Raw genomic sequence first — 22,560 nt, forward strand, 5'->3', positions numbered from 1 at the left:
ATGGGAACTCCATGGTGTCCCCTGTGGGTCTGACCCAGGGGGACACGGAGATGGGAACTCCATGGTGTCCCCTGTGGGTCCGGCCCAGGGGGACACGGAGATGGGAACTCCATGGTGTGCGGACGTGGGTCTGACCCAGGGGGACACGGTGATGGGAACTCCATGGTGTCCCCTGTGGGTCTGACACAGAGATACGCAGACAGAAATGGTGTACGGTGTGCCCGGTGTGCGTCTGAACCAGGGACACGGAGACGGAAACTGCAGGTTCCTCCCCGTGGCTGATAATTTTACCTGCCAACCTGGATGCTGAGATCTCCGCGGATCGTTCCCGGCAGGGATTCTGCAGGATTTGTGGCTCCCAACATATCCCGGGAAAGTTTAACGATATTATCCCCTTCCCAACACTGGTGAGAAAAAGAAAGAGAGAAGGCAGATCAGATACAGCAAGAGATACTGCTACCCCCCCTGAGAGAGGGGGGGACACCGGTCAGTGTACAGATCTCCCCCTGAGAGAGACTGAGAGACACCCGTCAGTGTACAGATCTCCCCCCTGAGAGGGGGGGACTGAGAGACACCGGTCAGTGTACAAATCTCCCCCCTGAGAGGGGGGGGACTGAGAGACACCGGTCAGTGTACAGATCTCCCCCTGAGAGAGAGGGACTGAGACCCCGGTCAGTGTACAGATCTCCCCCTGAGAGAGAGGGACTGAGAGACACCGGTCAGTGTACAGATCTCCCCCTGAGAGAGGGGGACTGAGAGACACCAGTCAGTGTACAGATCTCCCCCTGACAGAGACTGAGAGACACCGGTCAGTGTACAGATCTCCCCCTGAGAGAGAGACTGAGAGACCCCGGTCAGTGTACAGATCTCCCCCCTGGAGAGGGAGGGACTGAGAGACCCCAGTCAGTGTACAGATCTCCCCCCTGGAGAGGGGGTGACTGAGAGACCCCGGTCAGTGTACAGATCTCCCCCTGAGAGAGATTGAGAGACACCGGTCAGTGTACAGATCTCCCCCTGAGAGAGGGGAACTGAGAGACACCGGTCAATGTACAGATCTCCCCCCTGAGAGAGGGACTGAGAGACACCGGTCAGTGTACAGATCTCCCCCCTGAGAGAGACTGAGAGACACCGGTCAGTGTACAGATCTCCCCCCTGAGAGAGAGGGACTGAGAGACACCGGTCAGTGTACAGATCTCCCCCCTGAGAGACAGGGACTGAGGGACACCAGTCAGTGTACAGATCTCCCCCTGACAGAGACTGAGAGACACAGGTCAGTGTACAGATCTCCCCCTGAGAGGGGGGGACTGAGAGACACCGGTCAGTGTACAGATCTCCCCCTGAGAGAGAGACTGAGAGACCCCGGTCAGTGTACAGATCTCCTCCCTGGAGAGGGAGGGACTGAGAGACCCCAGTCAGTGTACAGATCTCCCCCCTGGAGAGGGGGGGACTGAGAGACCCCGGTCAGTGTACAGATCTCCCCCTGAGAGAGATTGAGAGACACCGGTCAGTGTACAGATCTCCCCCTGAGAGAGGGGAACTGAGAGACACCGGTCAATGTACAGATCTCCCCCCTGAGAGAGAGGCACTGAGAGACACCGGTCAGTGTACAGATCTCCCCCCTGAGAGAGACTGAGAGACACTGGTCAGTGTACAGATCTCCCCCCTGAGAGAGAGGGACTGAGAGACACCGGTCAGTGTACAGATCTCCCCCCTGAGAGACAGGGACTGAGGGACACCAGTCAGTGTACAGATCTCCCCCTGACAGAGACTGAGAGTCACCGGTCAGTGTACAGATCTCCCCCTGAGAGAGAGGGACTGAGAGACACCGGTCAGTATACAGATCTCCCCTGAGAGAGAGTGACTGAAAGACACCGGTCAGTGTACAGATCTCCCCCTGAGAGAGGGGGACTGAGAGACACCGGTCAGTGTACAGATCTACCCCCTGGAGAGGGGGGGACTGAGAGACCCTGGTCAGTGTACAGATCTCCCCCCTGGAGAGGGGGGGACTGAGAGACCCCGGTCAGTGTACAGATTCTCCCCCTGAGAGGGACTGAGAGACCCCGGTCAGTGTACAGATCTCCCCCTGAGAGAGACTGAGAGACCCCGGTCAGTGTACAGATCTCCCCCCTGGAGAGGGGGGGACTGAGAGACCCCGGTCAGTGTACAGATCTCCCCCCTGGAGAGGGGGGGACTGAGAGACCCCGGTCAGTGTACAGATCTCCCCCTGAGAGAGATTGAGAGACACCGGTCAGTGTACAGATCTCCCCCTGAGAGAGGGGGACTGAGAGACACCGGTCAATGTACAGATCCCCCCCTGGAGAGGGTGGGACTGAGAGACACCGGTCAGTGTACAGATCTCCCCCCTGAGAGGGGGGGGGGACTGAGAGACACCGGTCAGTGTACAGATCTCTCCCTGAGAGAGAGGGACAGAGACACCGGTCAGTGTACAGATCTCCCCCTGACAGAGACTGAGAGACACCGGTCAGTGTACAGATCTCCCCCCTGAGAGGGGGGGGGGACTGAGAGACACCGGTCAGTGTACAGATCTCCCCCTGAGAGAGAGGGACAGAGACACCGTTCAGTGTACAGATCTCCCCCTGAGAGAGGGGGACCGAGAGACACCGGTCAGTGTACAGATCTCCCCCTGAGAGAGGGACTGAGAGACCCCGGTCAGTGTACAGATCTCCCCCCTGGAGAGGGGGTGACTGAGAGACCCCGGTCAGTGTACAGATTCTCCCCCTGAGAGGGACTGAGAGACCCCGGTCAGTGTACAGATCTCCCCCTGAGAGGGGGGGACTGAGAGACACCGGTCAGTGTACAGATCTCCCCCTGAGAGGGACTGAGAGACCCTGGTCAGTGTACAGATCTCCCCCTGAGAGAGACTGAGAGACACCGGTCAGTGTACAGATCTCCCCCTGAGAGAGAGACTGAGAGACACCGGTCAGTGTACAGATCTCCCCCTGGAGAGGGGGGGACTGAGAGACACCGGTCAGTGTACAGATCTCCCCCCTGAGAGGGGCTGGGGACTGAGAGACACTGGTCAGTGTACAGATCTCCCCCTGAGAGAGAGGGACTGAGACACCGGTCAGTGTACAGATCTCCCCCTGAGAGAGGGGGACTGAGAGACACCGGTCAGTGTACAGATCTCCCCCCTGGAGGGGGGGGACTGAGAGACCCCGGTCAGTGTACAGATTCTCCCCCTGAGAGAGACTGAGAGACCCCGGTCAGTGTACAGATCTCTCCCTGAGAGAGACTGAGAAACCCCGGTCAGTGTACAGATCTCCCCCCTGAGAGGGGGGGACTGAGAGACACCGGTCAGTGTACAGATCTCCCCCCTGGAGAGGGGGGGACTGAGAGACCCCGGTCAGTGTACAGATCTCCCCCTGAGAGAGATTGAGAGACACCGGTCAGTGTACAGATCTCCCCCTGAGAGAGGGGAACTGAGAGACACCGGTCAATGTACAGATCCCCCTGCTGAGAGAGACTGAGAGACACCGGTCAGTGTACAGATCTCCCCCCTGAGAGAGAGGGACTGAGAGACACCGGTCAGTGTACAGATCTCCCCCTGAGAGAGAGAGACTGAGAGACACCGGTCAGTGTACAGATCTCCCCCTGAGAGACGGGGACTGAGAGACACCGGTCAGTGTACAGATCTCCCCCCTGAGAGACAGGGACTGAGGGACACCAGTAAGTGTACAGATCTCCCCCTGACAGAGACTGAGAGACACCGGTCAGTGTACAGATCTCCCCCTGAGAGAGGGGGACTGAGAGTCACCGGTCAGTGTACAGATCTCCCCCTGAGAGAGGGGGACTGAGAGACACCGGTCAGTGTACAGATCTACCCCCTGGAGAGGGGGGGACTGAGAGACCCTGGTCAGTGTACAGATCTCCCCCCTGGTGAGGGGGGGACTGAGAGACACCGGTCAGTGTACAGATCTCCCCCTTGAGAGGGGCGGGACTGAGAGACACCGGTCAGTGTACAGATCTCCCCCCTGAGAGAGACTGAGAGACACCGGTCAGTGTACAGATCTCCCCCTGAGAGAGACTGAGAGACACCGGTCAGTGTACAGATCTCCCCCTGAGAGAGAGGGACTGAGAGACACCGGTCAGTATACAGATCTCCCCCCTGGAGAGGGGGGGACACCGGTCAGTGTACAGATCTCCCCCCTGAGAGAGACTGAGAGACACCGGCCAGTGTGCAGATCTCCCCCTGAGAGAGAGGGACTGAGAGACACCGGTCAGTGTACAGATCTCCTCCCTGACAGAGACTGAGAGACAACGGTCAGTGTACAGATCTCCCCCTGAGAGGGGGGGACTGAGAGACACCGGTCAGTGTACAGATCTCCCCCTGAGAGGGGGGGACTGAGAGACACCGGTCAGTGTACAGATCTCCCCCTGAGAGTGAGGGACTGAGAGACACCGGTCAGTGTACAGATATCCCCCTGAGAGAGATGGACTGAGAGACACCGGTCAGTGTACAGATCTCCCCCTGAGAGGGGGGGACTGAGAGACACTGGTCAGTGTACAGATCTCCCCCTGAGAGGGGGGGGACTGAGAGACACTGGTCAGTGTACAGATCTCCCCCTGAGAGAGAGGGACTGAGAGACACCGGTCAGTGTACAGATCTCCCCCTGAGAGAGAGGGACTGAGAGACACCGGTCAATGGCGCGAGGAGAGGTGGAGCGTGCCACGCGCGCGCAGCTCTCCGGTGAAAATGATATTGTATCCGTTAAATAGGGGCCGTGGACAATTCTGATTTGATGGAGACCGACATGAAAGCACAGAGGAACATCTGGAGAAATTTCTGAAACGCAGGTTTGCTGTTGTTACTGCGCAATCGGGAATCTTCCGGAGGGAAGGCCTCAAAATCCCCGGCTTTGCCTGATGTTGGCGACCGAGATTGAGGTCGAATCGTTCAGACAGAGATGGTGCTCAGTCCTTGGTGTCGGAGAGCTGATCGGAAGCTCGAAGTTTTCGGACGACTCAGAGTCGGACTGCGGTCGGGCACGGCGGGGAGAGTTTTTCTTCCTTCTCCCGTCTGCGTGAGATGTGGGACTTTCGAGAGACTTTGAACTTTTTTACTGTGACCATGGCCTGTTCTTCATCAAGTTATGGTATTGCTGCTCTGTTGTAACTATATGCTATAATTATGTGGTTTTTGTTAGTTTTTCAGTCTTGGTCTGTTCTGTGTTTTTGTGATAAAACGTCGGAGTATTTATTGTATCATTTCTTAATGCATGAATCACTAAATGACAATAAAAGAGGACTGCGTGTCCTCATAATCTAATGTACAGATCTATATCTGAGAAAGAGGGACTGAGAGACCCCGGTCAGTGTACAGATCTCCCCCTGAGAGAGAGCGACTGACAGACACCAGTTAGTTTCTCTCTCTCCCACTCTCTCCTTCTCTCTCTCCTCTCCCTTTCTCTCTCTCCTATCACCTCTCTCTCACCCTCTCCCTCTCCCCATCTCTTTCCCTCCCTCCATCCCTCTCTCCCTCCCTCCCTTTCCCTTCTACTCTACCTGCCATTCCCTCCCTCTCTCTCCCCTCTCTCACTATCTCTTCGTGCACCCCCTCTCCACCTCTCCCTCCCTCCATCCCTCAGTCTTTCCCTCCCTCCCTCTCCCTGTCCCACTTCTTCTCTTTCCCTCCCCTCTCTCTCCCTCTCCCTAAACCTTACCGCCCTCTCTCCCCAAACCTTACCGCCCTCTCTCCCCGTCTCTAACCCTCACTGCCCTCTTTTTCCCTCCCCATCCCCATCCCTCCCCACCTCTCTCTCTGCCCTCTCCCTCCCTCTCTCCCTTCCCCCTCTCCCTTTCCCCCTCCCTCTCTCCCTCTCTCTCCACCCCTCCTCTCTCCTCTCTCTCCCTCATTCCCTCTCTCTTCCTCTCTTCCTCATCCCCTCTCTCTCCCCTCTCCCTCTGTTGCCCTCTCTCTCCCTCTCTCTCCCCCCCTCTACCCTCTCTCTCTCCCTGTCTCTCTCACCCACTTTCTCACCCTTTCTCTCACTCTCCCTACCCCTCTCTATCTCCCATCTCTCTCTCTAACTCTTCTCTCCACTGCTCTCTTCCCCTCACCACCTCCCTCTCTCTCCTCACCCTCACTCTCTCTCCCCCCACCCACTCCCTCTCTTTCTCTCTCTCTCCCTCCCAGTCTTGCCCTCTCTCTCCCCCGCGTTCTCTCTCCCTCCTGTCTCCACCCTCTCTCTCTCCATCCCTCTCTCTCTCCACCTCTCCCTCCTTTTATCTCTGCCGTCTTGCTACCCTCTTTCCCTCCTCTCTTCCCATTTCTTTACCCCATCTCTCTCGCTCTCTCACCCCCTCTCCTCTTCTCCTCTCTCTCCCACCCTCTCCCTACCTCTCCGTACCCCTCGCCCTCTCTCTCTCCCCATCTTCCTCCCTCTCTTTCCTCCTTGCTCCCTCTCTCACTCTCCCCACCCTGCTCTCTTCCCCTCTCTCCCCCACTCTCCCTCTCCCTCTCTCTCCTCCCTCTTTCTTTCTCCCTCTCTACCCCCCACTATCTCCCCCTCTCCCCAACCTCTCCCCCCTCTCTCTACCCCTCTTTCTCCTCTCTCTCCCTCCCTCCCTTTCTGCCTCCCTCTCTCTCCCTGCCTCTCTCCATCTTCCTCCCCCTCTGTCCTTTCCCATCCCCTCTCCATCCCTCTACCTCCGCTATGCCCCCTCTCTCTCCGTCTCCCTCCTCCCTCTCTCTCCTTTCTCTCCTTCACCACACTCTCCCCATTTCTCTCTCTACCCTCTCTCCCCCTTGTCTCTCTCTCCCGCCTCTCTTCCCACCCCCTCTCTCTCCATCCTTCCCCTGTCCCTCCCTCCCTCTCTCTCCCTCCATCTGTCTCCCTCCCCCTCTCTTTTTATTCCCCTCTCCCTCTCTCTCATTCTCCCTACCCCCCTCTCTCTCCCTTTCTCTCCCCCTCTGCCTCCCCTCTCTCCCCCTCTCTCTCCCTCCCCTCTGCCCCTTTCCCTCTGCCCTCTCTCCCCACTCTCCCTCCTCCCTCTCTCCCATCCTCTTTCTCTCTCCCTCCTTCTGTCCCCTTCTCTCCCCTCTCTCCCTCCCCCTCTCCCTTTCTCACTCTCCCCACCCCACTCTCTCCCCCTCTCTCCCCCTCTCTCCTCCCTCTCTCTCCCCTCTCTTCTACCCCCCTCTCCCTACTCTGTCTCCCCACCCTCTCTCTCTTTCCACTCTCTCTCTCCCACCCACTCTCTCTCTTCCCACTCTCCCTCCCCACTCTCAGTCACCCATCTCTCTCGCTCCCCACCTTCTCCCACTCACTCCCCTCTCGCCACGCATACATGGTGGGAGTTGGGGGCTTTGTGTTTCTGTTGTTTCTATCATTCATTCTGTGGAGTTTCTTGTTTCATGGATGTCTGTGAAGAGAAAGGATTTCAGGTTGTATTTCTGATGTTAATTTGAACCATTCAAAATGTCCATGTGAGACTTTGTCAAAGACCTTGCTAAAGTTCACGTAGAGAACAGCACTGCCTTGATTTGCTGCACTCTGTTTACCGTCTGATCCTTACGGCTCTAGCAGGAGTCCGGAATGACAGTCACTTCATTCTAAAATTTCAGATTAGTTTGAAGTACAAACAAGCACTCAAATACGAATCAAAGTACGTAAAGAGCAGGGAAGTGATGCAGAGAGGTAAGTGACCATAAGATGGTGCCTCTGAAACATCCATCACTTTTGTAGAAATGTTCAGTAATTCCTTAGATAAAAATAAACTGGCTACATAATTAAAACTATGATGTCACGTGGGTGATGCGCTAAAAATGAGGAAGGTGATAAACCGTTAGTTTAGCTGCTATACCGCTTTCTGCCAGAGAGTGGGGATGAACCACCATTTACTGTGAAAAATACATGTTTGTTAAAAAGCACAAATCTTATACAATGTATTATTTAAAAAATAACAGCAGTTTCCAACACATTTATCAACTTTCATTGTAAATTCCTTGAAAAGGTCTTTTGATTGTTCTTTCTTTCCCCTCCTTCCTACAAGTGTATACTTCAGATAAATATTATGTGGAGATTTGTGACAAATGTGATTATATGATAAATATGAACAGTATCTGAAATACATCTTATGAAAATGTTTGATGATGAAATTCAATAAAAAAAAGTTACATAAAAAAAGAAAAACGATGAAATTGGTGAGAAAATTTCTTGCTGGAAGTGAGCACCGGTAATCTTACCATCGCAACGAAAGGACCGGAAGATGTGAATTTGCAGAGACCGCTGTAGAAAGGCTTGTCCTTCAGATCGATGTAATGCTGCCTCGCCAGATCTTCAGAAGGCTGCGTGAGATCGGGTCAAACTTAGATTCAGGTTCCTGAAGAAACTGCCTTTGCCAAAAATAACTTCCAATGAAGCATGTGTGAAAACACTGACAACAGGAAAAACCTGGTGATGCAGGGTGTGTCAGTGATACAGTGAGGGGTGAGGGGTGTGTCAGTGATACAGTGAGGGGTGTGTCTGTGATACAGTGAGGGGTGTGAGGTGTGTCAGTGTCACAGTGAGGGGTGTGAGGTGTGTCAGTGATACAGTGAGGGGTGAGGGTTGTGGGGTGTGTCAGTGTCACAGTGAGTGGTGAGGGGTGTGTCGGTGGGGTGTGGGGTGTGTCAGTGTCACAGTGAGGGGTGTGGGGTGTGTCAGTGTCACAGTGAGGTGTGTGGGGTGTGTCGGTGTTACAGTGAGGGGTGAGGGGTGTGTCAGTGTCACAGTGAGGGGTGTGGGGTGTGTCAGTGTCACAGTGAGGTGTGTGGGGTGTGTCAGTGTCACAGTGAGGGGTGAGGGGTGTCTCAGTGTCACAGTGAGGGGTGTGGGGTGTGTCGGTGTTACAGTAAGGGGTGAGGGGTGTGTCAGTGTTACAGTGAGGGGTGAGGGGTGTGTCGGTGTCACAGTGAGGGGTGTGGGGTGTGTCGGTGTTACAGTGAGGGGTGTGGGGTGTGTCAGTGTCACAGTGAGGGGTGTGAGGTGTGTCGGTGTTACAGTGAGGGGTGTGTCAGTGTCACAGTGGGGGGTGAGGGGTGTGTCAGTGTTACAGTGAGGGGTGAGGGGTGCGTCAGTGTCACAGTGAGGGGTGAGGGGTGCGTCAGTGTCACAGTGAGGGGTGAGGGGTGTGTTGGTGTCACAGTGAGGGGTGTGAGGTGTGTCAGTGACACAGTGAGGGGTGAGGGGGGTGTCAGTGTCACAGTGAGGGGTGTGGGGTGTGTCAGTGTCACAGTGAGGGGTGTGGGGTGTCTCAGTGTCACAGTGAGGGGTGTGAGGTGTGTCAGTGTCACAGTGAGGGGTGTGGGGTGTGTTAGTGTTACAGTGAGGGGTCAGGGGTGTGTCAGTGTTACAGTGAGGGGTCAGGGGTGTGTCGGTGTCACAGTGAGGGGTGTGGGGTGTGTCGGTGTCACAGTGAGGGGTGTGAGGTGTGTCAGTGACACAGTGAGGGGTGAGGGGTGTGTCAGTGTCACAGTGAGGGGTGTGGGGTGTGTCAGTGACACAGTGAGGGGTGAGGGGTGTGTCAGTGTCACAGTGAGGGGTGAGGGGTGTGTCGGTGATACAGTGAGGGGTGAGGGGTGTGTCAGTGTTACAGTGAGGGGTGTGTCGTTGATACAGTGAGGGAGGTGGGGTGTGTCGGTGTTACAGTGAGGGGTGTGGGGTGTGTCAGTGTCACAGTGAGGGGTGAGGGGTGTCTCAGTGTCACAGTGAGGGGTGAGGAGTGTGTCAGTGTCACAGTGAGGGGTGAGGGGTGTCTCAGTGTCACAGTGAGGGGTGAGGAGTGTGTCAGTGTTACAGTGAGGGGTGTGTCGGTGATACAGTGAGGGAGGTGGGGTGTGTCGGTGTTACAGTGAGGGGTGTGGGGTGTGTCAGTGTCACAGTGAGGGGTGAGGGGTGTGTCAGTGTTACAGTGAGGAGTGAGGGGTGTGTCAGTGTCACAGTGAGGGGTGTGAGGTGTGTCAGTGTTACAGTGAGGGGTGTGGGGTGTGTCAGTGATACAGTGAGGGGTGTGGGGTGTGTCGGTGTCACAGTGAGGGGTGTGGGGTGTGTCAGTGATACAGTGAGGGGTGAGGGGTGTGTCAGTGACACAGTGAGGGGTGTGGGGTGTGTCGGTGTCACAGTGAGGGGTGTGAGGTGTGTCTGTGATACAGTGAGGGGTCAGGGGTGTGTCAGTGTTACAGTGAGGGGTGTGGGGTGTGTCAGTGTCACAGTGAGGGGTGTGGGGTGTGTCGGTGATACAGTGAGGGGTGTGGGGTGTGTCGGTGATACAGTGAGGGGTGTGGGGTGTGTCAGTGTCACAGTGAGGGGTGAGGGGTATGTCAGTGTTACAGTGAGGGGTGTGGGGTGTGTCGGTGTTACAGTGAGGGGTGTGGGGTGTGTCAGTGACACAGTGAGGGGTGAGGGGTGTGTCAGTGATACAGTGAGGGGTGTGTCAGTGTTACAGTGAGGGGTGTGAGGTGTGTCAGTGACACAGTGAGGGGTGTGGGGTGTGTCAGTGATACAGTGAGGGGTGAGGGGTGTGTCAGTGATACAGTGAGGGGTGTGGGGTGTGTCAGTGTTACAGTGGGGGGTGTGAGGTCTGTCAGTGTCACAGTGAGGGGTCAGGGGTGTGTCAGTGTCACAGTGAGGTGTGTGGGGTGTGTCAGTGTCACAGTGAGGGGTGTGGGGTGTGTCAGTGTTACAGTGAGGTGTGTGGGGTGTGTCTGTGATACAGTGAGGGGTGTGGGGTGTGTCAGTGTCACAGTGAGGTGTGAGGGGTGTGTCAGTGTCACAGTGAGGGGTGTGGGGTGTGTCAGTGTCACAGTGAGGGGTGAGGGGTGTCTCAGTGTCACAGTGAGGGGTGTGAGGTGTGTCAGTGTCACAGTGAGGGGTGAGGGGTGCGTCAGTGTCACAGTGAGGGGTGTCGGGTGTCTCAGTGTCACAGTGGGGGGTGTGGGGTGTGTCAGTGATACAGTGAGGGGTGAGGGGTGTGTCAGTGATACAGTGAGGGGTGTGAGGTGTGTCAATGATACAGTGAGGGATGTGGGGTGTGTCAGTGTCACAGTGAGGGGTGTGAGGTGTGTCAGTGATACAGTGAGGGGTGTGGGGTGTGTCAGTGTTACAGTGAGGGGTGTGGGGTGTGTCGGTGTCACAGTGAGGGGTGTGGGGTGTGTCGGTGTTACAGTGAGGGGTGTGGGGTGTGTCAGTGTTACAGTGAGGGGTGAGGGGTGTGTCGGTGTCACAGTGAGGGGTGTGGGGTGTGTCAGTGTCACAGTGAGGGGTGTGGGGTGTGTCAGTGTTACAGAGAGGGGTGTGAGGTGAGTCGGTGTTACAGTGAGGGGTGTGGGGTGTGTCAGTGTTACAGTGAGGGGTGTGGGGTGTGTCGGTGTCACAGTGAGGGAGGTGGGGTGTGTCAGTGTCACAGTGAGGGGTGTGGGGTGAGTCGGTGTCACAGTGAGGGAGGTGGGGTGTGTTAGTGTCACAGTGAGGGGTGTGAGGTGTGTCGGTGTTACAGTGAGGGGTGTGTTAGTGTCACAGTGAGGGGTGTGTTAGTGTCACAGTGAGGGGTGTGGGGTGTGTCGGTGTTACAGTGAGGGGTGTGGGGTGTGTCAGTGTCACAGTGAGGGGTGTGTTAGTGTCACAGTGAGGGGTGAGGGGTCTGTCAGTGTCACAGTGAGGGGTGTGGGGTCTGTCAGTGTCACAGTGAGGGGTGTGAGGTGTGTCAGTGTTACAGTGAGGGGTGTGAGGTGTGTCGGTGTCACAGTGAGGGGTGTGGGGTGTGTCAGTGTCACAGTGAGGGGTGTGGGGTGTGTCGGTGTTACAGTAAGGGGTGAGGGGTGTGTCAGTGTCACAGTGAGGGGTGAGGGGTGTGTCAGTGTTACAGTGAGGGGTGTGGGGTGTGTCAGTGTCACAGTGAGGGGTGTGTTAGTGTCACAGTGAGGGGTGAGGGGTGTGTCAATGTTACAGTGAGGGGTGTGGGGTGTGTCGGTGTTACAGTGAGGGGTGTGGGGTGTGTCAGTGTTTACAGTGAGGGGTGTGGGGTGTGTCGGTGTCACAGTGAGGGGTGTGGGGTGTGTCGGTGTTCCAGTGAGGGGTGTGGGGTGTGTCAGTGTCACAGTGAGGGGTGTGTCAGTGTCACAGTGAGGGGTGTGGGGTGTATCGGAGAGTGTTACAGTGAGGGGTGTGGGGTGTGTCAGTGTCACAGTGAGGGGTGTGGAGTGTGTCGGTGATACAGTGAGGGGTGTGGGGTGTGTCAGTGTCACAGTGAGGGGTGTGGGGCGTGTCAGTGTCACTTTGAGGGTGAGGGGTGTGTCAGTGATACAGTGAGGGGTGTGTCGGTGTCACAGTGAGGGGTGTTGGGTGTGTCAACATTACAGTGAGGGGTGTGTCAGTGTTACAGTGAGGGGTGTGGGGTGTGTAGGTTTCACAGTGAGGGTTGTGAGGTGAGTAGGTGTTACAGTGAGGGGTGCGGGGTGTGTCAGTGTCACAGTGAGGGGTGTGGGGTGTGTCGGTGTTACAGTAAGGGGTGAGGGGTGTGTTAGTGTCACAGTGAGGGGTGAGGGGTGTGTCAGTGTTACAGTGAGGGGTGTGGGGTGTGTCAGTGTCACAGTGAGGGGTGTGGGGTGTGTCAGTGTCACAGTGAGGGGTGTGTTAGTGTCACAGTGAGGGGTGAGGGGTGTGTCAGTGTTACAGTGAGGGGTGTGGGGTGTGTCAGTGTCACAGTGAGGGGTGTGGGGTGTGTCAGTGTTACAGTGAGGGGTGAGGGGTGTGTCGGTGTTACAGTGAGGGGTGTGGGGTGTGTCGGTGTCACAATGAGGGGTGAGGGGTGTGTCAATGTTACAGTGAGGGGTGTGGGGTGTGTCAGTGTTTACAGTGAGGGGTGTGGGGTGTGTCGGTGTCACAGTGAGGGGTGTGGGGTGTGTCGGTGTCACAGTGAGGGGTGTGGGGTGTGTCAGTGTCACAGTGAGGGGTGTGTCAGTGTCACAGTGAGGGGTGTGGGGTGTATCGGAGAGTGTTACAGTGAGGGGTGTGGGGTGTGTCAGTGTCACAGTGAGGGGTGTGGAGTGTGTCAGTGTTACAGTGAGGGGTGTGTCAGTGATACAGTGAGGGGTGTGGGGTGTGTCAGTGTCACAGTGAGGGGTGTGGGGTGTGTCAGTGTCACTTTGAGGGTGAGGGGTGTGTCAGTGATACAGTGAGGGGTGTGTCGGTGTCACAGTGAGGGGTGTTGGGTGTGTCAACATTACAGTGAGGGGTGTGTCAGTGTTACAGTGAGGGGTGTGGGGTGTGTAGGTTTCACAGTGAGGGTTGTGAGGTGAGTAGGTGTTACAGTGAGGGGTGCGGGGTGTGTCAGTGTCACTTTGAGGGGTGAGGGGTGTGTCGGTGTTACAGTGAGGGTTGAGGGGTGTGTTAGTGTTACAGTGAGGGGTGAGAGGTGTGTCAGTGTTACAGTGAGGGGTGAGGGGTGTGGTGGTGTCACAGTGAGGGGTGAGGGGTGAGTCAGTGACACAGTGAGGGGTGTGGGGTGTGTCGGTGTTGGAGTGAGGATGGAGGGGTTTGTTGGTGTCACAGTGAGGGGTGTTGGGTGTGTCAACATTACAGTGAGGGGTGTGTCAGTGTTACAGTGAGGGGTGAGAGGTGTGTCAGTGTTACAGTGAGGGGTGAGGGGTGTGTTAGTGTTACAGTGAGGGGTGAGGGGTGAGTCAGTGACACAGTGAGGGGTGTGGAGTGTGTCGGTGTTGGAGTGAGGATGGAGGGGTTTGTTGGTGTCACAGTGAGGGGTGCTGGGTGTGTCAACATTACAGTGAGGGGTGTGTCAGTGTTACAGTGAGGGGTGAGAGGTGTGTCAGTGTTACAGTGAGGGGTGAGGGGTGTGTTAGTGTTACAGTGAGGGGTGAGGGGTGAGTCAGTGACACAGTGAGGGGTGTGGAGTGTGTCGGTGTTGGAGTGAGGATGGAGGGGTGTGTCGGTGTCACAGTGAGGGGTGTTGGGTGTGTCAACATTACAGTGAGGGGTGTGTCAGTGTTACAGTGAGGGGTGTGGGGTGTGTCAGTGTCACCTTGAGGGGTGAGGGTTGTGTCAGTGTTACAGTGAGGGGTGTGGGGTGTGTCAGTGTCACAGTGAGGGGTGTGGGGTGTGTCAGTGTCACTTTGAGGGTGAGGGGTGTGTCAGTGATACAGTGAGGGGTGAGGGGTGTGTCAGTGATACAGTGAGGGGTGTGTCGGTGTCACAGTGAGGGGTGTTGGGTGTGTCAATATTACAGTGAGGGGTGTGTCAGTGTTACAGTGAGGGGTGTGGGGTGTGTCAGTGTCACTTTGAGGGGTGTGGGGTGTGTCAGTAATACAGTGAGGGGTTGAGAGGTGTGTCAGTGTTACAGTGAGGGGTGAGGGGTGAGGGGAGTATCGGTGTCACAGTGAGGGGCGTGGGGTGTGTCGGTGTCACAGTGAGGGGTGTGAGGTGTGTCAGTGACACAGTGAGGGGTGTGGGGTGTGTCAGTGTCACAGTGAGGGGTGTGGGGTGTGTCAGTGTCACAGTGAGGGGTGAGGAGTGTGTCAGTGTTACAGTGAGGGGTGAGGGGTGTGTCAGTGTCACAGTGAGGGGTGTGGGGTGTGTCAGTGTTACAGTGAGGGGTGTGTCTGTGATACAGTGAGGGGTGTGAGGTGTGTCAGTGTCACAGTGAGGGGTGTGAGGTGTGTCAGTGATACAGTGAGGGGTGTGTCGGTGTCACAGTGAGGGATTTGGGGTGTGTCGGTGTCACAGTGAGGGGTGAGGGGTGTGTCAGTGTTACAGTGAGGGGTGAGGGGTGTGTCAGTGATACAATGAGGGGTGAGGGGTGTGTCGGTGTCACAGTGAGGGGTGAGGGGTGTGTCAGTGATACAGTGAGGGGTGTGAGGTGTGTCCGTGATACAGTGAGGGGTGTGGGGTGTGTCAATGTTACAGTGAGGGGTGAGGGGTGTGTCGGTGTCACAGTGAGGGGTGTGGGGTGTATCGGTGTCACAGTGAGGGGTGTGAGGTGTGTCAATGTTACAGTGAGGGGTGTGGGGTGTGTCAGTGTCACAGTGAGGGGTGTGGGGTGTGTCGGTGTCACAGTGAGGGGTGTGAGGTGTGTCAATGTTACAGTGAGGGGTGTGGGGTGTGTCAGTGTCAGAGTGAGGGGTGTGGGGTGTGTCGGTGTCACAGTGAGGGGTCTGGGGTATGTCAGTGATACAGTGAGGGGTGTGGGGTGTGTCAGTGTCACAGTGAGGGGTTTGGGGTGTGTCGGTGTCACAGTGAGGGGTGTGGGGTGTGTCAGTGTCACAGTGAGGGGTGTGGGGTGTGTCGGTGTCACAGTGAGGGGTGTGAGGTGAGTCGGTGTTACAGTGAGGGGTGAGGGGTGTGTCAGTGATACAGTGAGTGGTGTGTCGGTGTCACAGTGAGGGAGGTGGGGTGTGTCGGTGTCACAGTGAGGGGTGTGTTAGTGTCACAGTGAGGGGTGAGGGGAGTATCTGTGTTACAGTGAGGGGTGTGGGGTGTGTCAGTGTCACAGTGAGGGGTGAGGGGTGTGTCGGTGTCACAGTGAGGGGTGTGGGGTGTGTCACAGTGAGGGGTGTGTTCGTGTCACAGTGAGGGGTGAGGGGAGTATCAGTGTTACAATGAGGGATGTGGGGTGTGTCAGTGTTACAGTGAGGGGTGAGGGGTTTGTCGGTGTCACAATGAGGGGTGTGAGGTGTGTCAGTGTTACAGTGAGGGGTGTGTCGGTGTTACAGTGAGGGGTGTGGGGTGTGTCGGTGTTACAGTGAGGGGTGTGGGGTGTGTCAGTGTCACAGTGAGGGAGGTGGGGTGTGTCAGTGTTACAGTGAGGGGTGAGGGGTGTGTCAGTGTTACAGTGAGGGGTGTGGGGTGTGTCAGTGTCACAATGAGGGGTGTGAGGTGTGTCAGTGTTACAGTGAGGGGTGTGTCGGTGTTACAGTGAGGGGTGTGGGGTGTGTCAGTGTTACAGTGAGGGGTGTGGGGTGTGTCAGTGTCACAATGAGGGGTGTGAGGTGTGTCAGTGTTACAGTGAGGGGTGTGTCGGTGTTACAGTGAGGGGTGTGGGGTTTGTCGGTGTCACAATGAGGGGTGTGAGGTGTGTCAGTGTTACAGTGAGGGGTGTGTCGGTGTTACAGTGAGGGGTGTGGGGTGTGTCGGTGTTACAGTGAGGGGTGTGGGGTGTGTCAGTGTCACAGTGAGGGAGGTGGGGTGTGTCAGTGTTACAGTGAGGGGTGAGGGGTGTGTCAGTGTTACAGTGAGGGAGGTGGGGTGTGTCAGTGTTACAGTAAGGGGTGAGGGGTGTGTTAGTGTCACAGTGAGGGGTGTGGGGTGTGTCAGTGTTACAGTGAGGGCTGTGGAGTGTGTCGGTGATACAGTGAGGGGTGTGGGGTGTGTCAGTGTCGCAGTGAGGGGTGTGGGGCGTGTCAGTGTCACTTTGAGGGTGAGGGGTGTGTCAGTGATACAGTGAGGGGTGTGTCGGTGTCACAGTGAGGGGTGTGTCAGTGTTACAGTGAGGGGTGTGGGGTGTGTAGGTTTCACAGTGAGGGTTGTGAGGTGAGTAGGTGTTACAGTGAGGGGTGAGGGGTGTGTCGGTTTCACAGTGAGGGTTGTGAGGTGAGTACGTGTTACAGTGAGGGGTGTGGGGTGTGTCAGTGTCACTTTGAGGGGTGAGGGGTGTGTCGGTGTTACAGTGAGGGTTGAGGGGTGTGTCAGTGTCACAGTGAGGGTTGAGGGGTGTGTTAGTGTTACAGTGAGGGGTGAGAGGTGTGTCAGTGTTACAGTGAGGGGTGAGGGGTGTGGTGGTGTCACAGTGAGGGGTGTGGGGTGTGTCAGTGTTACAGTGAGGGCTGTGGAGTGTGTCGGTGATACAGTGAGGGGTGTGGGGTGTGTCAGTGTCGCAGTGAGGGGTGTGGGGCGTGTCAGTGTCACTTTGAGGGTGAGGGGTGTGTCAGTGATACAGTGAGGGGTGTGTCGGTGTCACAGTGAGGGGTGTGTCAGTGTTACAGTGAGGGGTGTGGGGTGTGTAGGTTTCACAGTGAGGGTTGTGAGGTGAGTAGGTGTTACAGTGAGGGGTGAGGGGTGTGTCGGTTTCACAGTGAGGGTTGTGAGGTGAGTACGTGTTACAGTGAGGGGTGTGGGGTGTGTCAGTGTCACTTTGAGGGGTGAGGGGTGTGTCGGTGTTACAGTGAGGGTTGAGGGGTGTGTCAGTGTCACAGTGAGGGTTGAGGGGTGTGTTAGTGTTACAGTGAGGGGTGAGAGGTGTGTCAGTGTTACAGTGAGGGGTGAGGGGTGTGGTGGTGTCACAGTGAGGGGTGAGGGGTGAGTCAGTGACACAGTGAGGGGTGTGGGGTGTGTCGGTGTTGGAGTGAGGATGGAGGGGTTTGTTGGTGTCACAGTGAGGGGTGTTGGGTGTGTCAACATTACAGTGAGGGGTGTGTTAGTGTTACAGTGAGGGGTGAGAGGTGTGTCAGTGTTACAGTGAGGGGTGAGGGGTGTGGTGGTGTCACAGTGAGGGGTGAGGGGTGTGTCAGTGACACAGTGAGGGTTGTGGGGTGTGTCGGTGTTGGAGTGAGGATGGAGGGGTTTGTTGGTGTCACAGTGAGGGGTGTTGGGTGTGTCAACATTACAGTGAGGGGTGTGTCAGTGTTACACTGAGGGGTGTGGGGTGTGTCGGTTTCACAGTGAGGGTTGTGAGGTGAGTAGGTGTTACAGTGAGGGGTGTGGGGTGTGTCAGTGTCACCTTGAGGGGTGAGGGTTGTGTCAGTGTTACAGTGAGGGGTGTGGGGTGTGTCAGTGTCACAGTGAGGGGTGTGGGGTGTGTCAGTGTCACAGTGAGGGGTGTGAGGTGTGTCAGTGTCACTTTGAGGGTGAGGGGTGTGTCAGTGATACAGTGAGGGGTGTGTCGGTGTCACAGTGAGGGGTGTTGGGTGTGTCAACATTACAGTGAGGGGTGTGTCAGTGTTACAGTGAGGGGTGTGGGGTGTGTCGGTTTCACAGTGAGGGTTGTGAGGTGAGTAGGTGTTACAGTGAGGGGTGTGGGGTGTGTCAGTGTCACTTTGAGGGGTGAGGTTTGTGTCAGTAATACAGTGAGGGGTGAGGGGTGTGTCAGTGTTACAGTGAGGGGTGAGGGGTGTGGTGGTGTCACAGTGAGGGTTGAGGGGTGTGTTAGTGTTACAGTGAGGGGTGAGAGGTGTGTCAGTGTTACAGTGAGGGGTGAGGGGTGTGGTGGTGTCACAGTGAGGGGTGAGGGGTGAGTCAGTGACACAGTGAGGGGTGTGGGGTGTGTCGGTGTTGGAGTGAGGATGGAGGGGTTTGTTGGTGTCACAGTGAGGGGTGTTGGGTGTGTCAACATTACAGTGAGGGGTGTGTCAGTGTTACAGTGCGGGGTGTGGGGTGTGTCGGTTTCACAGTGAGGGTTGTGAGGTGAGTAGGTGTTACAGTGAGGGGTGTGGGGTGTGTCAGTGTCACCTTGAGGGGTGAGGGTTGTGTCAGTGTTACAGTGAGGGGAGTGGGGTGTGTCAGTGTCACAGTGAGGGGTGTGGGGTGTGTCAGTGTCACTTTGAGGGTGAGGGGTGTGTCAGTGTTACAGTGAGGGGAGTGGGGTGTGTCAGTGTCACAGTGAGGGGTGAGAGGTGTGTCAGTGTCACTTTGAGGGTGAGGGGTGTGTCAGTGATACAGTGAGGGGTGTGTCGGTGTTACAGTGAGGGGTGTTGGGTGTGTCAACATTACAGTGAGGGGTGTGTCAGTGATACAGTGAGGGGTGTGGGGTGTGTCGGTTTCACAGTGAGGGTTGTGAGGTGAGTAGGTGTTACAGTGAGGGGTGTGGGGTGTGTCAGTGTCACTTTGAGGGGTGAGGGGTGTGTCAGTGTCACAGTGAGGGTTGAGGGGTGTGTTAGTGTTACAGTGAGGGGTGAGAGGTGTGTCAGTGTTACAGTGAGGGGTGAGGGGTGAGTCAGTGACACAGTGAGGGGAGTGGGGTGTGTCAGTGTCACAGTGAGGGGTGTGGGGTGTGTCAGTGTCACTTTGAGGGTGAGGGGTGTGTCAGTGATACAGTGAGGGGTGTGGGGTCTGTCAGTGTCGGAGACTTCCGGTAGCGCTCATGGAGTGAAGTCGCGTTCTTGACTCGCTCCATTACCTCTGAGTTTTTTCTCTCTATGGTCAGCTATACTTTAATTAACTATTAAGGCATCAATTTTTACAATACTTTGAATTAAACTGAATTCTCTGACAATTGGATGATACTGAGATCGGCTATGTCTAAGAACGGGAAAGACGGCAAGGATGGTAAACCTCCGGTTAAACCGAAAGCTACGGGTCTGTCAGTGTCACTTTGAGGGTGAGGGGTGTGTCAGTGATACAGTGAGGGGTGTGGGGTGTGTCAGTGTCACTTTGAGGGTGAGGGGTGTGTCAGTGATACAGTGAGGGGTGTGTCAGTGTTACAGTGAGGGGTGAGGGGTGTGTCGGTTTCACAGTGAGGGGTTTGGGGTGTGTCAGTGTCACTTTGAGGGGTGAGGGGTGTGTCAGTGTCACAGTGAGGGGTGTGGGGTGTGTCAGTGTCACTTTGAGGGGTGAGGTTTGTGTCAGTAATACAGTGAGGGGTGAGGGGTGTGTCAGTGTTACAGTGAGGGGTGAGGGGTGTGGTGGTGTCACAGTGAGGGTTGAGGGGTGTGTTAGTGTTACAGTGAGGGGTGAGAGGTGTGTCAGTGTTACAGTGAGGGGTGAGGGGTGTGGTGGTGTCACAGTGAGGGGTGAGGGGTGAGTCAGTGACACAGTGAGGGGTGTGGGGTGTGTCGGTGTTGGAGTGAGGATGGAGGGGTTTGTTGGTGTCACAGTGAGGGGTGTTGGGTGTGTCAACATTACAGTGAGGGGTGTGTCAGTGTTACAGTGCGGGGTGTGGGGTGTGTCGGTTTCACAGTGAGGGTTGTGAGGTGAGTAGGTGTTACAGTGAGGGGTGTGGGGTGTGTCAGTGTCACCTTGAGGGGTGAGGGTTGTGTCAGTGTTACAGTGAGGGGAGTGGGGTGTGTCAGTGTCACAGTGAGGGGTGTGGGGTGTGTCAGTGTCACTTTGAGGGTGAGGGGTGTGTCAGTGTTACAGTGAGGGGAGTGGGGTGTGTCAGTGTCACAGTGAGGGGTGAGAGGTGTGTCAGTGTCACTTTGAGGGTGAGGGGTGTGTCAGTGATACAGTGAGGGGTGTGTCGGTGTTACAGTGAGGGGTGTTGGGTGTGTGAACATTACAGTGAGGGGTGTGTCAGTGATACAGTGAGGGGTGTGGGGTGTGTCGGTTTCACAGTGAGGGTTGTGAGGTGAGTAGGTGTTACAGTGAGGGGTGTGGGGTGTGTCAGTGTCACTTTGAGGGGTGAGGGGTGTGTCAGTGTCACAGTGAGGGTTGAGGGGTGTGTTAGTGTTACAGTGAGGGGTGAGAGGTGTGTCAGTGTTACAGTGAGGGGTGAGGGGTGAGTCAGTGACACAGTGAGGGGAGTGGGGTGTGTCAGTGTCACAGTGAGGGGTGTGGGGTGTGTCAGTGTCACTTTGAGGGTGAGGGGTGTGTCAGTGATACAGTGAGGGGTGTGGGGTCTGTCAGTGTCACTTTGAGGGTGAGGGGTGTGTCAGTGATACAGTGAGGGGTGTGGGGTGTGTCAGTGTCACTTTGAGGGTGAGGGGTGTGTCAGTGATACAGTGAGGGGTGTGTCAGTGTTACAGTGAGGGGTGAGGGGTGTGTCGGTTTCACAGTGAGGGGTTTGGGGTGTGTCAGTGTCACTTTGAGGGGTGAGGGGTGTGTCAGTGTCACAGTGATGGGTGTGGGGTGTGTCAGTGTCACTTTGAGGGGTGAGGTTTGTGTCAGTAATACAGTGAGGGGTGAGGGGTGTGTCAGTGTTACAGTGAGGGGTGAGGGGTGTGGTGGTGTCACAGTGAGGGTTGAGGGGTGTGTTAGTGTTACAGTGAGGGGTGAGAGGTGTGTCAGTGTTACAGTGAGGGGTGAGGGGTGTGGGGGTGTCACAGTGAGGGGTGAGGGGTGAGTCAGTGACACAGTGAGGGGTGTGGGGTGTGTCGGTGTTGGAGTGAGGATGGAGGGGTTTGTTGGTGTCACAGTGAGGGGTGTTGGGTGTGTCAACATTACAGTGAGGGGTGTGTCAGTGTTACAGTGCGGGGTGTGGGGTGTGTCGGTTTCACAGTGAGGGTTGTGAGGTGAGTAGGTGTTACAGTGAGGGGTGTGGGGTGTGTCAGTGTCACCTTGAGGGGTGAGGGTTGTGTCAGTGTTACAGTGAGGGGAGTGGGGTGTGTCAGTGTCACAGTGAGGGGTGTGGGGTGTGTCAGTGTCACTTTGAGGGTGAGGGGTGTGTCAGTGTTACAGTGAGGGGAGTGGGGTGTGTCAGTGTCACAGTGAGGGGTGAGAGGTGTGTCAGTGTCACTTTGAGGGTGAGGGGTGTGTCAGTGATACAGTGAGGGGTGTGTCGGTGTTACAGTGAGGGGTGTTGGGTGTGTCAACATTACAGTGAGGGGTGTGTCAGTGATACAGTGAGGGGTGTGGGGTGTGTCGGTTTCACAGTGAGGGTTGTGAGGTGAGTAGGTGTTACAGTGAGGGGTGTGGGGTGTGTCAGTGTCACTTTGAGGGGTGAGGGGTGTGTCAGTGTCACAGTGAGGGTTGAGGGGTGTGTTAGTGTTACAGTGAGGGGTGAGAGGTGTGTCAGTGTTACAGTGAGGGGTGAGGGGTGAGTCAGTGACACAGTGAGGGGAGTGGGGTGTGTCAGTGTCACAGTGAGGGGTGTGGGGTGTGTCAGTGTCACTTTGAGGGTGAGGGGTGTGTCAGTGATACAGTGAGGGGTGTGGGGTCTGTCAGTGTCACTTTGAGGGTGAGGGGTGTGTCAGTGATACAGTGAGGGGTGTGGGGTGTGTCAGTGTCACTTTGAGGGTGAGGGGTGTGTCAGTGATACAGTGAGGGGTGTGGAGTGTGTCGGTGATACAGTGAGGGGTGTGTTGTGTGTCAGTGTCACAGTGAGGGGTGAGGGGTGTGTCAGTGTCACAGTGAGGGGTGTGGGGTGTGTCAGTGTTACAGTGAGGGGTGTGTCAGCGTCACAGTGAGGGGTGTGGGGTGTGTCAGTGTTACAGTGAGGGGTGTGTCAGTGTCACAGTGAGGGGTGAGGGGTGTGTCAGTGTCACAGTGAGGGGTGTGAGGTGTGTCAGTGTTACAGTGAGGGGTGTGTCAGTGTTACAGTGTGGGGTGTGTCGGTGTTACAGTGTGGGGCGTGGGGTGTGTCAGTGTTACAGTGAGGGGTGTGAGGTGTGTCAGTGTTACAGTGAGGGGTGTGTCGGTGTTACAGTGAGGGGTGTGGGGTGTGTCAGTGTTACAGTGAGGGGTGTGGGGTGTGTCAGTGTAACAGTGAGGCGTAAAGGGTGTGTCAGTGTCACAGTGAGGGGTGTGGGGTGTGTCGGTGTCACAGTGAGTGGTGTGGGGTGTGTCGGTGTTACAGTGAGGGGTGTGGGGTGTGTCAGTGTTACAGTGAGGGGTGTGGAGTGTGTCGGTGATACAGTGAGGGGTGTGGGGTGTGTCAGTGTTACAGTGAGGGGTGTGGAGT

General features: G+C 56.1%; 1 protein-coding gene across 1 annotated transcript in view; it reads right to left on the reverse strand.

Annotated features, from left to right (window-relative positions):
* The window catches only part of LOC134338850 (nucleoside diphosphate kinase A-like), a 42,190-nt gene that overhangs the window by 2,416 nt on the left and 17,214 nt on the right, over positions 1 to 22,560 (reverse strand). Inside the window, exons 3-4 of the mRNA XM_063034994.1 lie at positions 8,207 to 8,308; positions 292 to 404 (exon numbers count right to left, since the gene is read on the reverse strand). Coding sequence (XP_062891064.1) covers positions 292 to 404; positions 8,207 to 8,308 — 215 coding nt within the window. The remainder of the gene's footprint in view (positions 1 to 291; positions 405 to 8,206; positions 8,309 to 22,560) is intronic.

Source organism: Mobula hypostoma, chromosome 28 (assembly GCF_963921235.1).
Source record: "Mobula hypostoma chromosome 28, sMobHyp1.1, whole genome shotgun sequence".
NCBI classification, from domain to species: domain Eukaryota; kingdom Metazoa; phylum Chordata; class Chondrichthyes; order Myliobatiformes; family Myliobatidae; genus Mobula; species Mobula hypostoma.